This window comes from Benincasa hispida, chromosome 8, assembly GCF_009727055.1.
Source record: "Benincasa hispida cultivar B227 chromosome 8, ASM972705v1, whole genome shotgun sequence".
Lineage (NCBI taxonomy): Eukaryota > Viridiplantae > Streptophyta > Magnoliopsida > Cucurbitales > Cucurbitaceae > Benincasa > Benincasa hispida.
The window spans coordinates 48,026,483-48,043,087 of record NC_052356.1 but is presented as its reverse complement, the minus strand read 5'-3'; the positions used below and the strand labels follow the sequence as shown (position 1 = coordinate 48,043,087).

Genomic DNA, 16,605 nt, shown 5'->3' with positions numbered 1-16,605 from the left:
AATGAGAGGTCAAGAGAAAAAAACAAAACATTCTAAGGAAGTTGTTTAGGGATATTTAGCTGAAGGAGTTAGAGTTGTGAGCTTCTATCATTGTTAGTTCAAGGAGTTCATGACCTCATAACACAAGATTTAATATGAGAGATCAATTTTATACTTTGTTTAACCACTTTTGGTTCTAATTTTTTACTCTCGATAATTTCACAATTTTACTCCTTGCCCCATACACTCTTAAATGAATATTAGATTATTTAGAATAAGAATTAAAAGAAAAATTATTTAACATCTATACTACAAATGAATATCGAAAAAAGAAAGAATAATAACTATAGTAAAATGCTTCTGACGTAGCTGACAAAGAATAAGGGATTGAAGTTGAAAACTGCTAAAGCTGCCTACTTTCTGAGATGCCAATTTATGTACATTTCCATTTCCGTTTCTCTTTATTATAGCTTGCTAGAACCATGAGAGAGAGCATGTTTGACAAGCTCCCTCCTAAGAATCTTCCCTGCAGGTGATTTCGGGACCGTGTTGACAAAAGAAACTCGCCGGATTTTCTTGTACGGTGCAACCTGAAACCAGATTAGAATGATTTAGGGTTGGTTTGGAATGACTTTCTAAGTACTTAAAAAGGTATGCTAGTTTCAAGATTTCAAGACTAGTTTGAAATGCCTTTCTAGTACTTACAAAATATGTTAGTTTCAAGATTCATGAGAGAGGATGAAATATACCTGTTTTGCAATGAAATCCATGACTTGAGTCGCGCTGATATTGCTTCCAGGCTTTCTAACCACATAAGCTATAGGAATCTCTCCTGCTTCTTCGTCTGGATAGCTGCTCAACATACATGAAAATAATATGATAATTGACAAATTTTCAACCATTAACTAAAAGTACGTTCGAGACTGGTTTTAAAGTGGTTACTTTTGTCATGTTTAAAATCACACCAAACATACCTTAAATCATTCAAAATAAATTAAGGTTTGATTTTACACTTTTAAAGCTGATTTTGAATGTTTAAACGCATGTTTGAGAGTGTTTTGAACATGACAAAAGTGAATTTAACCATTTTAAAATTCCTTCCAAACATGTTCTAAGTAAGAGAGAAATATGAATGCATACGGTATCACGGCAGCGTCAAGGATCCCAGGATGGGATTGAAGCAAATGTTCCAATTCAGCAGGTGGGACCTGGAATTTGTTTCAAACAAATAGGACTTCCCATTACTAAAGAGACACTAAAGCAACAATAATGACTAATGACATTTGTAGTAATATCCTCTAAAAACCTAGAGGTAAAGAAGTCACCTGATAAGCCTTGTACTTAATCAATTCTTTTAACCTATCAACAATGTAGAGAAATCCATCAGAATCAAAGTAACAGAGGTCACCCGTCTTTAGCCATCCCTCTGGATGCAAGGTTCCAGCAGTTGCCCTTTCATCTCCAACATAACCTGCATCAAACACCATTTGACATGTTCATCAGACAATAAACAATCTAATGCCTTTTAGTTAAACAGCCTATTCTCAAACAGAGCCCTCTACGTAAGAGAGGCATGGGGTCACAATCTTGTATTATACAGATAATATGACTCCTTCACCACAGCATTTGTGACTCAGTTTCATCCAGACTCAGAGCTTCTTCAGAGTGGGTGGTGCTAATGAGAATTGTTTTCGAAAATCAAGCTTATAAATACTACTTCCATCTATATGTTTGTTTGTAATTTGCCTAATATGAAAATCATGGTAAGAAAATTTGAAGGGAACTAGCATAAATGTCAAGAACGGAAAACTGAAAACAAAATTGTTATCAAAACAGGGCTAAATTAATTTGACTGTGGTGAAAGTTCAACATGGATGAATGGTGTGATGAACGAATTCATACATATACGATGTTATATTTTTATAGTAAGACTTCGATTGTTAGATTTCATCCTCATAATAAAGCATAGAAGAAATAAAAAAGAGAATATCGCAAACCTTTCATGATTCCTGGACCTCGAATCCAAAGCTCTCCTTTGTGACCAGGAGGTAAGGATTCTCCAGATGAAGGATCAACTATTTTGGCTTCCATATTTTCAGATAGGCGACCTACTGAACCTGTTTTACTGCATTCTTCAAGCCCCAGAGTTCTTGATGCCGCTCCTGAACTCTCTGTCAAGCCATATCCCTATTCAACAGAATAAAACCATGGATCACTCTTTGTTCTTGTTATTATTTTGTTTAAACTTTAAATAGATTTAAATCCTTCCTTAACTATCCGTAAGTTATGGGATTGGTTACAATTGCATACTTGAACTTTCCCTTAAGTTACAAAATTGTTGAAATTAATCTTTTACCAATCTGAAATTTATTGTGATAATCACTCTTTGTTCTTCTTCTTATCATTTGAGATGTTTAAACTTCAAATAGATTTAAATCCTTCCTTAACTATCCTTAAATTATGGGTTGGGTACAATTGCATACTTGAACTTTCCCCCTAGAAGATTATGAAGTTACAAAATTGTTGGGAGTTAATCTTTACTTATCTGAACTTAATTGTGACAATTTCATAAGTTTTAAGAGTATAGAACTTGTAGGAATACTCATGGTTACTGTAAGTGATCATAACATGTAAGCGGAAAAGTTTGAATTAATAATTTAGTAAAAACTAATAAAAATAAAGAACAGAATACAAACTAATAGAGAACAGATTGCAAACTAAGAAATTGACAGGATGCTATGTTAATCGCATTCACATGATAGGAGAAAAAAAAAGAACATTATAAGAATCACTGAGAAGGGGAAGTGTTTGTTGCTAACCTGTATAATTTCTACGTTGGGAAACCTGACATGGAATTTATCGATGACTTCTTTTCCAAGAGGAGCGCCGCCGCATCCCAAAATTTGAAGAGAACTGAGATCATAGTTCGCCACCAGCTCCGATTTGGCCATTGCCACAATCAGCGGCGGAGAAACCGGAATGTATGTAACCCTATACTTCTCCACAGCTCTTAACATCCTCTCGAAGTCGAATTTACGCATCAGAACCAAGGTATCGCCCTCTGAAATCGATCGAATCAACATATAGAACCCGAAAACATGGGACAAAGGTAACAGACACAGAGCAACGGGATGTGGCTCGATCTCTCGTTCGACGGGCGTTTTCTCTAATATTTGAGCCCCAGAGATCGCCGATATGAGGTTCCGGTGAGAGAGTAAGACGCCTTTCACTCGTCCAGTAGTCCCTGAAGAGTACAGAATCGCCGCGGAGTCGTTTTGATTGATTTTTCCGTCGACAATATAATCGTCCTCTCCATCCGATCGACTACTTTCAGTCATCAAAGAAAGAAACTCCGGTGAATCTATCAGTACAGTGCCAAATTGAAGCCTCGGTATCTTAGACGCTGTTGAGGAAGTAGCGAAGGCAATAACCGGTTTGCAGAGATTAATCTGGTGAGCAATCTCCGATTCGGAACTGATTGGATTAGCCGGAGAGACAACAACGCCGAGAGACAAGAGAGCAAAATACAACACGGGGATTTGCAGAGAAGTCGGTGAAAGAATAAAAGCCACTTGACCATTGGAGAAGGAGTAAAGAGCTCTAAGGTTGGAGGTGAGGTTTCGGATTTGACGAAGGAAAATGACGTAAGAGACACTGACGCCGGAGTCGGAGTCGACGAGAGCAGCAGTGTTGGGCGGAGGAGGAGATGATCGGAGAACAGAAAGGGCATGTCCGGCAACGGTAAGTGGCTGAGATGACGGCGGAAGCGGCAACGGTGGCCGGAGGCTCTTGTAAATCTTGGTTTGAGGACAGAAACCGCTCCGGGAATCAAAGGAATGAGCAGCCATTGAAGTGGATTGTGAAGAAAGTGATTCAATGCGTGGCTAAACACGATCCAAGCGATAAAGTATTTATAGCTACGACGGAGAGCAAAATCCGTATAAAAACAAGGATTATAAATATACAGAATATCCAAATAAATTTATAAACATTATCATCTTTTTTCCTTTTTTTTTTTTTTCTAGAACATAAAAGTTAAACAGATTGTTTTATAAACAGATTCGATAAATGTTTTAATCTTTGGCCATATGAATACAAATTTATCTAATTGATTATTATGATTTTCCTTTTTTTCCTCAGACCATTTGTTACGGCTGGATGGTTCTGTCACGAACTGTCCCCTTTCCAGGCAAACAAATTTAAAAGTAGATTTTGGTGCTTTTCAAATTAAAGATTCATTAATATCCCAGAATTTTGAATCTAACTTTTATGAATAAATCTATTTAAATTCCTTGTCAATGGGCTATTTTCATATATATATATATATATATATTATATATATATATATATATATATATATATATAATTTTTAGTAGAGAAAAATATAAAAAGAAAAGCAAATGACAAGACACACTTCAATATAATAAAAGAATGTTACTGTTTATTTAATTCTGCTATTTTTATTTAATTTACATTAATTTTCGTGTATGTACCTATATTCATGTTTGAGACATCGAGTTGAATTATGGAGTTGGGATGCGAAGTTATAAGAATGAGTTCCGGGATGAAATAGAGAAATTAGGAAAATGAAATTATTCAATAAATATGTCAACTTTAATAGTATTTATTGTTAAGTTGTGGGCCGAATACCTCATTAAAGCTCCATAAATAATTATTGATAACTGGTTGAATCAACGGTGAAAGAAAGTAAAATAGGATTTGGTAAATTTAATTTAAATTAGAAAAAACTAACTACGGTATTTGGTAAATTAATACTAAATTTATGATTTATGTAATTTAGTTATATGAATCAAATTATAGTTATTATTTTAATTATTTTTGTCTAGATAATTAATTTATAGTTTATTTAAAAATGTCTTCGATTTAAATTTCAACTGATTTTATTTATCTAAATAATTTGATAAAAGTTTTAAAAGAATACATTTTTTTGGCAAATGATTAAAAAATAATTCTTATAAAAAAAATTAATGAGTTAACATTTAAAAATACATTAATATAAAAGATATTATAATATATTTAGTTAAATGGTTAAGAAATTAGGAAACTTGTAAGAAAACTAAGTCTAAAAACTAGTATCTTTTGGTTTTCTTAGATGTTAGTTAAAATTAGAAACTGATTTTATCAGATTAACAAATAATTCATTTTACTAAATAAAGTAGGTAGATAAGCAATTATGATTTTTCTATAATTACTTTTTATGATTGCAAACGGAATATATGATCTGTTTGATAACATTCTCGTTTACTATTGTTTTTAATTTTCTTTTTTAAAGAAATTGACTCGTTGATAACTATTCATTTTTTCTTATTTCTAAATCTTTAAAAATTGACTGAATTTGAAAAAATTAATAAAGTAACTTCTCATGTGTTTCTCTTCATATTTATACGGTCAATGTTTTTTGTTTTGCCTTGTTGAGAGTGTACATTTTTTATTATGGGGTCATGGAATGTTTTTCTCATTCATGCCCCCACTTCTTCCCTTCTCTATCACTGCCTTGATTATCTCTTCTAAATTTATTATTATATTAATCGTTTTTTGACATCATTATTCTTGTTATATAAATATTATCTCTAAATTTTACATAAAATAGTAAAATTTAAACATTTTAAACTTCTATTAATTTCTATCAGACTTCTATCCATTTTTATTAATGATAAACGACTTCTATCAGTTTTTATAATTGATAGACGTTGATAGATAGAAATTGAAATAAATCTACCAATGTCCATCGATTTTTTTTACTATTTTTGTAAATAGTCTAACATTTTTTTTATTTGTAAAAATTTTTCCTCCTAAATATGTCATAATCCTCTTATTTACTTTTTGATTGAGATGATTTTATTATTTCTCAAATTTAAACTTTAATTTAAATCAAAATATTTGTTTTATTATTTATTTTAAAATTTTGCGATAACCCTCTCTTAGTTAAAGATTAATCATATCTAGAATTGAAAATAAATAAATAAATAAATAAATAAATCTTAATAAATATGAGAAATTACTCAACATGACTAAATAATCATCGAAAAGGAAAATCAAAAGTTCTTCATTAACCCCTTTTAGAAATAGATAGATAGGTAGGTAGCTAATATATATATATATATAATTCCTTAAGAAAAGATAAATATATATTTTAATTTTTAATTTTAATTTTTTGACTTCAAAATCCGAACATTTATGAGACATGCTAGCTTTATCATCTTTCAAAATAATAATAATAAAAAAAAAATCAAATAAATCGGTTCGATCAAATCGGACTGGTCAAATCGAACCAGTTGGTTCAATAACAATTTCGGTCCAATTTATCAAGAAACCGTGGTGCAATTCGTTTTCAATTCCATTGAACGTTAACCCTTAAATTTCTTTCTTCGGTAGGGTTTATCAGTCCAACGACTGTGTGAACTCTCTCTCCATCGTGTACGCTCGCTCAACTGGTCTGCAAAATATGCCACGTACGACGATGGTTGATTGCCGTTTCCGTCCTCCGCTTCGTGCCCTCACGTTCAATGTTCTTGGTCTCGTCAAAGGTAATAATGGCAATCTAAACTTTCCAATTTACTCTGTGTCACGATTTTCCCTGAATTTTCTTCTCAATTTGTTGTTCCCGCACTGTACAGTGATTGAAGCTCGGGGCAAGGAAGGAGAGATTCCGTAAGTCGTGAGAGATGGGGCGAACCTGATTTCTCCAAATCGGTGTTTGCAGCTTCTCTTATCTATCGTAAATTCGACCCTGTAGGCTTCTCTCCAGATCGTTCACTGTTATCATAATCTCTTGTACAAAATTTTGATGTCATTGGAAGTTCAATAGTATGTGTTACCTATCTAGTCTGTGAGTGTGCTTTGTTCTTCTGGCCTTTCAGTTTCTTCTCTTTTGATATATTTTATTCTTCATTGATTAGTGGGAGGTATACTTATACCGACCTCTACTGAGTTGATGTCTGCCCATTGCAGATTATATATTTCACTTCTCATTTAAGTTCAATTTAAACGCTACATCATTCTTAGTGTACCCAATCACTTCATTTTCTTTTTTATTTGCAGTTACTTGCTGTTGCTCGGAAAAATGGTCTGGTAAGTTGTTTAAGTTTCTAGCAATGTGAATCATGCACGCATTTCTTTATTGTTAAATATATTAGTGCACTCTTTGGGTAATCATGTTTTTGCTGTATGCTGCAGATTGAAGTTCTTAATCCTTTGAATGGCAATCTTAATGTTGCAATTTCGGATAATACCGATGCTTCTCCTCCACCAAAAGATGAAGCTATTGTTAGAATGCATTTGTTTTTAAAATATGAATTGGAGGTGGAATCTAGGTTATGTATCAGTTTATAATTTATGAGCTTGTTATATTATAATTGAAGTAATGCTTTTGTTAACAATGAAATATCAATTTTTCTCTTAAACCATCTATGCTGAAATTCTTCATAGTTTGATTATTTACTTTCAGGCGTTGCACCTTGCTTTCATGTACAACAAAAGGAAATGCAAGCATGAGGTCGATTGACACAGTGGGCAAATGTGAGGGGAAAGGCAGTGAGGGGGAAGCTTCCTTTGTATGACTATGGCACATTTTGGGTTCCCAAGCAACTTGATCCATATAGTGATATTCACTTTACGTGGAATTTTGGTTTTCCAAGGACCCTTATCCAAATGCTTGTCTATGGGAGGGGCAAGGATAAATGATTAACAAGAGATTTAACAGAGAAGACTCCACTTGCTTCCAATGACCAAATTCTTTTAAACCATCATGGGTTCAATCCATGGTGGCCTCTTACCTAGGATTTAATCCTACAAGTTTCCTTGACATTTGGTTATCCCATGAGATTAGTCATGGTGATTGAAAGTTGGCCCAGACACTCACAGATATTTAAAAAGAGACCAATTTTTTTTTTTTTTTTTTTTTTTTTTTGGAATACTAGAGTGTTTTTTTGTTCGTGAGATTGCTCATGAGAATTTGGAAATCATTAATTTCTCCCTCTTTCAAACACCTACTAAAGAATATAGACGATGAGGATGTGGAGGAATCCCAATGTTCGAAGACAAAATCGTTAGGCTTAAGTGGAACCTTAAAAAGTCGTGCAAATCTGTTGTTAATGGCAATTTACGTTAAGCCCTAATAAAAATGGGGGAGGGTCATTGACTACGATCACTCCGCAAGACAATGGTGGGAAGAATACTGATAATCCACCTTATCGTTGATTAACGGAGGAAGAGATGAGGATTAAAAAAAGGGCTTATGTCTTAAATGCGATGAGAAGTTTAGCTTTGGTCATCGATGCAAGAATAATGGTAATCCACTATAGTTCATGTTCGTTCAAGATGGAGAGAACATATCACCGAGTGAAGGAGACAAAATTGAAGTTGAAAATGTTGAAGGAGATGAGAATTAGACCACATGACTAGTGAAAAGGAGGTTATCTATTTGTCCCTAAATTCGATGGTGGGGTTGAACTCTCCTAGAATGTTGAAGGTGAAGGGGAGCATAAAGGGGCATGGAGTTGTGGTATTGATCGACGGAGGAGCCACGTACAACTTTATTGATGAAGATTTGGTTGCTTCACTTCAACTGTTTGTCTCTTCGACTGTGGATATGATGTGGTCGTTGGTGTAGGATGCTCGATCCGAGGAACGAAACGGGAATTTGTAAAGGTGTGATTGATAGCACCATAAAAGTGTCATTTTTCCTTGCTTAATTCAGGCTTGTTTGTGGATTTTACATGTTTAATATGTTATTTTGTAGGTAATTGGGCAACTAAGAGACAATTTGAAGCATCAGAGTCAAGACGAGATGAAAACGAGTTAAAACGAAGCTTCGGAGCATCAACAGTGGAAAGGAGAAGAAAATGGCCCCAATCTGCCCTAGATCGAGCGCAACTGCACATGCCATGCACTACACTCGGCGTTCAAAGGCTAGCATGTGAAGGCAAGGGAGCATCGCGGTGCTACCCTAGAGTCCTGCGATGTTCTGGATTTTGACGCACATCCACAGCATGTGCTCGTGCGGTGTCATGGTTGTACTTCTCTTATCGTGTGGTACCATGATTCACCCACGATCATGGTCAGCCTTAAGGGATGCTCAAGTCCTAATTCACTTTTTGCTCAACTCTTTGAAGCTTTGTCGGACTCATGCGGAACTGAACTTCATTCGGCCATACACATCGTCCGTACGTGTATTTTCCCTTATGTGCGACTCTAGCCGACTTGTCTCTACTTTAGGCCAAGTCTTGAAGCTCGACCTTGCCCATATATGAGGCCAAGGTCATCACAATGCAACGTCGCATCTCTCTTCGTCAACTTGGTTCCCAACAGCATGTCCCCCTACACTTCTACATCGCTTAAGAACTTCACCGGGATGAGTTCTGACCCTTCGTTGGACCAAAACAGCTTATAACCCGCTACCGGGGCTTATCAGGTGATTTAGACACTTATCGGGGCTTTACGGGACATAACAATGCTTACCAGACTCTACCAGCCTACTTTAGTGCCTACCAGACTTCTACTGGCCTAATGGTTACCTACCGGGCTCTATCGGGCCATTACACTGCTTACCAGGACAACTCGAACAAGTATCGGGCCAACTGGGAACTATCGAGTCCCATTGATGCTTTAGGATGCCATCCTGAGTGTTGGGATGTCATCAACTTTCTCTCTCTTACTTGGACACGCTTATCAAGAACCATCATCAATCGACCCATGGTCAACAATCCAACTCGGGACTTTCTGGACATCCATCCATCCAGACATAATTGAGACTTAGGCCCTTCCGAGCACTTGTCAAATCAAAACGGCATACCGGGTGCTACATTGAACCTCTGGCCTATGGGAAGGGGTGCAATGTTGGCACACCCGTGCCATCCGACACTGTCCATGAGATCTTATTGAAAATGGAAGACGTCCAAGATACTTGCCTTGTAACGCTCACCCACGCCATGACAGACGCATGTGCCATGGGGTAGCTCGCTTAGGCCACAAGGCCCAAGGGTGGTAGAGAGTTGATACCATGCCTCCCCCTATAGTGCATTCTAAACATTTTCCTCTTTGCCACACATGCATATCAAATATGGCAGACTGTCACTCACCAACGTAGAGCGCTCGTTTGAACTCCGGTTGACATGAAATTCAACATGCTTGCATATCTTATCAATATGCATCTAGTTCTAGAGTCGTTCGTCCAAACTCGCAACGAAACCCCACTTTTCGAAGTCACGGCTCGGGGCCCCATCTGGCCCCCACAAAGCTTTTCACTAACCCACCGATCACACGGTTGCTTGTCTTTCTACTTAATATTCAACATGACATGCTTGCCCACTTATGTTGGTGTGTTAGATGATGCATCGTCCTCCTTGATCGCATCACGATACTTCTCTTGGCTTTCTGTCTTTGTCAGATGTGTCGACACTCGCGTGTCGCCATTGCACTGTCTGCACAAGTAGGGTCACAATCTACTATCTCAAAGTTAGATTGTGACACACGGTAGCACCTACCTATAAGGGTATCAGTTGCGCGCTGTGCTCGACCAAAAAGCTAAAGCGCAGTCGCGCTCTAATCGTAGCGTATCTACACTGCCTCTACCTCTTTAAATATTTCTTCGATTTTTAGGGCTGGGGGATTTGGTTTTTGCAGCCTGCATACAATTTTTCTCACCTCCCAGCTTTATTCTTGTTTCTTGGATTAATTTGTGATATTGTAACTCATCTTGATACGTTCCGAGTAGCTAAGGTACGTTATTTTCTAGCTTAGGATAGGATTGAAACTCATCGATTCTTGGTTGTGAGACTTGATTAAACTCCTAGTTGCTACTGTAAATTTGTTTATTCTTGAAAAATTTTAATTTCTATGCTTAGAAAATATTTATGATTTGATCACCCATTATGATTTTCTTTGATTGCTAGAAAGGAATGCATCTTTATGTGTGAATCTCATTAGGGCATAGGGTGTTGCATGTGTGGTTAATTTTTCAAGTTGTTTAGCGTAACTCTCGTTTGATAATTGCATGACTCACCTAATTCAAGAACTAAATCAATTGGTTAAATGGTTTTTTAATTTTCAATTATCTTGGCTAGATACCTAGGCTTAATGCATATGTAGAATTAATAGGGGCACTTGAACTTGATTAGCTAAGCATATAGGATAATTAAGAAATCAATTAGTACATAGAGTGTTTAGCTATGGTCTTCCAAGTAAACGAGTCGAGAATGAAATTGAGCATGGAACGTCTCTTCGTGTTCTATGAGCTTCTATGAGCAACCGAATAGATGAGTGGATTCCGACTTCCTAAGCTAGGTTTCTTTAGATTGAATTAAATTCCCTTTTACAATTACGCATTTAACTTCATGTTATTTAAATTTCTTGCAATCAAAACAACGCAAACCCCTCCCCTCTTTGACCGTTCAAGTTCAATTGTTAGCTAAATTCTCAGATTCCTTGTTGAGACGTCCCGATCTTGCCACACATACTATGTTGTAGTGAGGGTAGTACAGATTCAAGTTCATAAATTTTATTTGTTTAGTAAGGGTGTTTGGAGTAAAGTAGGCGTCGTTAGTTCTACCTAACCCAAAACAAACAATATTTATAAAGCTCGAACAACAACCTAACTAACTCGTAGTTAAAGTGGAAGTAAGAGGTCGATCCACAAGGAAGATTTTAATTTTTATCCTTTCTTAACTAACCTTGACTATTAAAGCAATAAATCGGGGGTTTGATTAAATTGAAAAAATACTAGAAATCAAAAGGAAAAAGATGAATGTAAACAAGTAAGAAATGATCTTGCTTCTAGTTCAAGTTAGACGTTCAATGCAATTCCTATCATCGAATTCTAAAAGTTTATTGATAATCGGATTATGCTCGCAACTACTTGCTCAACTCGATCAAGCTAGCCTCTACAAAGGAAGACAACTAGCAATAACCTAGTCGAGAGAGCGTCCTAATCATTGATTAAGGTCGGATAGACCAAACCCTAATCAACCTACATGCTCCTACTTCTATTAGGTTCAATTGTGGCCATATAGAATAGAAAACATGCGCGTTAGGTTCTATGACTCTATTGTGTTGATTAATTGTTAAGATAGCTTACTCAATTAACCAAATTTTCTCCAAATCTAGTAATTAGTGCATCTTATGATATCAATCAAACACACAATTACTATTGCCTCTTGAAGATCTTGGCTAAACATTCCATCGAACACATTGAAAGAAACATATCCAACAATGATTGTGACAAAACCAAACATTTAGGCTATACATATTCAAGATATAGATTATTCAACATGCTTTAAGAATTACAATCAGATTCAAGAAAGCACAATTCAAATTGCAATTGATAATGAGAGTAGAAAACTCAAAAGAATTGCAAGAACCCTTGAAATCGAAACAAGATTCCATCAAACTTCACAAATTCATTGACAAATTGTATGAAGAATTACAAGAGTTTTGTTTACATTTCAACTAAAATATAAAATCTCACCTAAATTGGAACAAGAATTACCAAAGAAGTGAAAAAACTTAGAGAGAGATCCCAGCCTCCATGGATTTTCTTCCTCCCCTTTGCAAAACTGAAAGAAAAACCTTTTATAGTTCACTGGCTAGCGTCACGATGTTGGGGTAGTGTTTCAACGCTAAATCGATGAAAAGGCCAAGAAGTGTTGGGTTTGCGTTGCAACGCTACCTTCAATTGCTTGTCGACGCAAGGCGCGCGCGCAAGGTGATTTGCATCAAAGTCTAGAGCGTTGTAACGCTGTGGGGAGCATTACAACGCTGCCCTGTTTTGCAGCAGAATGAGGAGTCCTGTCTTCAAGCATTGTGCAATACCTCTCCTAGGGTCGTGACGCTGCAACTCAATGGTGAATACTCGATTCGCGATGACATTTTGGTAATTTACTCAATTTTCTTCAAATTGTTGAATTTCTTGGTTGTTTTGGATCCTTTTTGGTCCGATCTTCTCTTAATGACTCCTAAATGCCTCAGAGACCGTTTTACCTACAAAATTAGCATTTAAAGCAAATAATCAACACAATTTTGGGGGAATTAACATAGAAAATATACATCCTTTAAAAACCTAATAGAGAGTTTGTGGGCAACAACAAATTCTAAACTAACAGTAATCTTGACCATATCTGACTTATCTATTACTCACGAGTTCCTAACTTTGCCACTTGGAAGCATAAATGTCATTTTGGGCGTAGTTTGGTTTGAAACATTCGAAAGGATTGAAGTGGACTATCGCACGTCATTCATGGAATTTGAAATGGACGATTGGTTGGTCCAATCACAGGGCAATCATAATTTGGTTAAATCTCAAATTTCCTTGAAGCCTATGGTGAAGTCGCTTGATGAAGACATTAGGTGTTATTGATTGAATTTAGTGCTCTTGCACTAGAAGCAAGGAATGGAGACATTGGGAAGTTTTAACACCAACTCGATAAAGTGCTGAGGGAAATTCAGACCGCCTTGGAGCACTATAAATAGGTGTTCTCCCACTGGTTAAGCTGAGCAAGCAGTCTTCAGGAACTAATTTGCTTGTTTTTCTTTCTCTGCTCTCTTCTCAGCAAGGTACTGAGGGCAGTTCCTCATCTAGTGTCTTTTCTCGTTGTAGTGGAAACTCTTTCCTATGTCTATAGCGTTATTCTTGCCTTTCTTCACAGCGAGTTTCTTCTTCCCTTTTCCTTTGCTCTTCTTAACAGGAACACTTTTACTCTGTGAAGAGGAAGCAACATCAGGCTTCTTGGAGGACGTTCCTCTCTTCTCAACAGTAGTAATTGTTGGGATTTGTGTCCTAATTCTTTCGTAGTCTTGTTGTTTGTAATGATACACATTGTTTTGTGAATAAAATAACTGTTATTTCATTCTGGCATTTACTCATATCCAATAAACAAAGCTCCATGGTTATCTTATGTAAACTTAAGCATGTATATGTGATATACAAGTGGATTATGCCTTAAGTGATAACCTAAATAGGTCTGTAGTATAAGGATTAAGGTGAGATACCTGATCCTGGTGACACTACGGATACGACCTGCTTTGTAGAGGTTTGCAAGTGTTGTAAACTACTACAGGTGGTAGATTCTGACCACTATATGGAGAGCGAGGGTGTCATATACAAATAGTTTGTATAATACCGGACCACGAGATGATTAGAATCTGTATATAACGCCGTTGATACTGGATTCTTACACGATTGGGCTTCGACCTATACGATAGGTTCTTTCCATCTCCCACTTGCTCAATCATTTACACGGTTGTGTTTCCTCTTATTTTCTGCCTCAAACCAAGTTCACACAGAGCCCACCCTCTGGATTCTCACACCGAGAATACCAAGGTAGTCTTCTTGGTGGTGTCATACTCAACTTGACACTGTCGAGGTTTTGTGGAGGCTATTTTTGTTGTTCGGGGTTGTTCGTGACCAAGGCGATCGCTGAGTTCGAGGGTGCGGTGTTCATACAGTGTAGCAATCATGTTGGACGAACATTCATAGTTTCTGTGTTCGAGCGTTTATGATCACGGAGGTTGGCGATGAGTCTACAAAAGTGTGTAGCGTTTGTCCTTGATCTTTTATATATATCATGCTATAATTTCTGTAATTAATGCATAAGCGTATGTTTCTGTTTGACATTGTAATTGTAAAGTTCATATATGATTGTAATTTGGAATGATCTTTCCATTACTCATGGAAATCCTTGTGTTTGATTTTCTTCAGTAACGTGCACTTCCGGTTCCAGACCTTTAGTTCTCATCATTGTCAGGTAAGCCTGTAGCTCATTTAGCAGAGTAGTCAAGCTGTATTCAATTTTATTCATTAACGCGTTCGTACAGAACTATGGAAAACTCTTCGAAAGAGATTCTAGAATAAAACCGACATGACTTCTCTTGTCAACGACAACACCATTTACTTCCGCCACATTGAAGTGAACCATCATATCCAGGACATGTTCACGAACAAAGGCCCCCTCTTTCATACGACAGTTATAAACGTACTTTAGAGCATCATGCCTTATGAAGAAGGATAGTTGCCCAAATATCCCTCGTAGAGATTCCATAATCTTTTTGGCAGTACCTATATCCTTATGTTTCTTCGCCAAAATATCAGATATATTGGTGAGGATATAAACATGGGCTTTATCATTCGCCTTGATCCATTTATCGTATGCATCCTGAATAGTTCGGTTTATTAGAGCTTGGAATGGGAGGGCAATCTTCTGTTAAGACAAATCGTAAATTGTCTATCACCAGTATAGTATTCAAATTTGATTTCCAGGTTACATAATTATCCCCTATCAGTTTATCAGACGCCAACAATTGTACTAGTGCACTTGTCATTCTGAAAAAAATAAAACCAAGTTTAAGTGAATTGCTTTCAAAACCAAACAAGTTTTAGCAAAGTAATAACATACCTAAGATTATTTTTGTAACGATACTGTAGCAAGACATTCTTGACTAAACACTACCTCAAGAATAACTCATATTCCAATAGTCATTTAGCTACCGTTTTTTGTCAAAATTTACTAACTCTTTAGTAATTTTGTAAGTGTAACCCTCTGTTTTTAGACTTTAGAAGTCACATCCCAACGATGCTCCCAAAGTTGGAAAGTCAAAGCTGAAACCAACTTTAGAAATCTTATCCATTTCTAGAGTTTAAGTTGTTCCGAATCCTATGTTAAAACCTTCCGAGGGGATAGCCATCGTTAAACGACTAGCAAGGCCGACTTAAAGACGACAAGCAGGCACAACATAGGAATCTTACGGTTTAAACCAACAGAAGAGACCATAGGATATGTTGACACATATCCTTCATCCACTTACTATGAACTACTTCCCCCATTCGCTTTGGCCTTGATCTATGACGAACACTTTTCCGTATGGAGGTCACTCCCAGGGTGACACGAAGTGCTGCACGGATCTCACAGTGGAAATTATGTAGGGACGTGAGAATTGAAATCAATATATCATATATTTGATTTTCCATTGAACAACTTCCTCTCATTCACCATGATCAATTCACCCAAAACACTTTTCGTATGGAGGTCACTCCCAGGGTAACACGAAGTGCCGCATGAACCTTTCAGTGTGAACATCTTGAGAACGTGAAAATTTTAAAATCAAAACATCATATTTGATTTTAAAGTGAACAACTTCCCTCATTCACCAAAATCTCGATTCATGTAAACACTTTTTGTATGGAGGTCATTCCCAGGGTGACACGAAGTGCCACATGAATTTTTTATTGTGAACTCTTAAGGACGTGGGAGCTAGAAATAATCATATCATATATGTTTATTAATCTCCCACTGAAGTGTTCTAACATATCATATACGTTATTTGATTTTCATTGAAGTGTTATAATAGTATATCATATATGTTATTAAACTCCCACTAAAGTGTTCTAACAATTAAACGGGGTATTCATTTCTTAGGCTTGTTTTAACTAATTAAACAACCTAAGTCTAGGTGTTTATCCAAGTATAACTTTTGTAATTGGTTTCCGTAGACCATCAACTTAAATAACTCCAGCCTTCGATAGAATTATATATCGGTTGAGTTTGTAACCTGAGTTTTACAAGTTTAACGACCTATTTTAATTATTAAAACGAGTGGTTAACCTACGTGAGCATG

At 36.4% G+C, this 16,605-nt stretch overlaps 1 protein-coding gene and 1 long non-coding RNA gene across 2 annotated transcripts; one reads left to right on the top strand and one right to left on the bottom strand.

Annotated features, from left to right (window-relative positions):
• Positions 1-233: 233 nt before the first annotated feature.
• On the bottom strand, positions 234-3,935 carry LOC120082988 (4-coumarate--CoA ligase-like 9). The gene is made up of 6 exons (XM_039038446.1): positions 2,799-3,935; positions 1,977-2,166; positions 1,305-1,450; positions 1,120-1,187; positions 729-831; positions 234-569 (listed from the first exon to the last, which is right to left on the bottom strand). Exons 1-6 carry the CDS (start codon positions 3,825-3,827, stop codon positions 444-446), a joined length of 1,662 nt encoding a protein of 553 aa, XP_038894374.1. The 5' UTR covers positions 3,828-3,935; the 3' UTR covers positions 234-443.
• Positions 3,936-6,360: 2,425 nt separating this feature from the next.
• LOC120083732 lies at positions 6,361-7,873 on the top strand. Its single transcript, XR_005483527.1, has 5 exons — positions 6,361-6,527; positions 6,618-6,829; positions 7,042-7,071; positions 7,177-7,313; positions 7,448-7,873. It is a non-coding gene; the product is annotated as an uncharacterized LOC120083732 (long non-coding RNA).
• The last annotated feature ends 8,732 nt before the right edge of the window (positions 7,874-16,605 follow it).

What these genes read in the sequence shown, in the direction of transcription:
- LOC120082988 (XM_039038446.1), bottom strand. Translation starts at nt 3,827, where the DNA reads ATGGCTGCTCATTCCTTTGATTCCCGGAGCGGTTTCTGTCCTCAAACC. An exon ending in AGGTCCAGGAATCATGAAAG is followed by an intron (nt 1,451 to 1,976) that starts GTTTGCGATATT and finishes TGTTTGATGCAG; the next exon opens with GTTATGTTGGAGATGAAAGG. An exon ending in CTTGACGCTGCCGTGATACC is followed by an intron (nt 832 to 1,119) that starts GTATGCATTCAT and finishes TATGTTGAGCAG; the next exon opens with CTATCCAGACGAAGAAGCAG.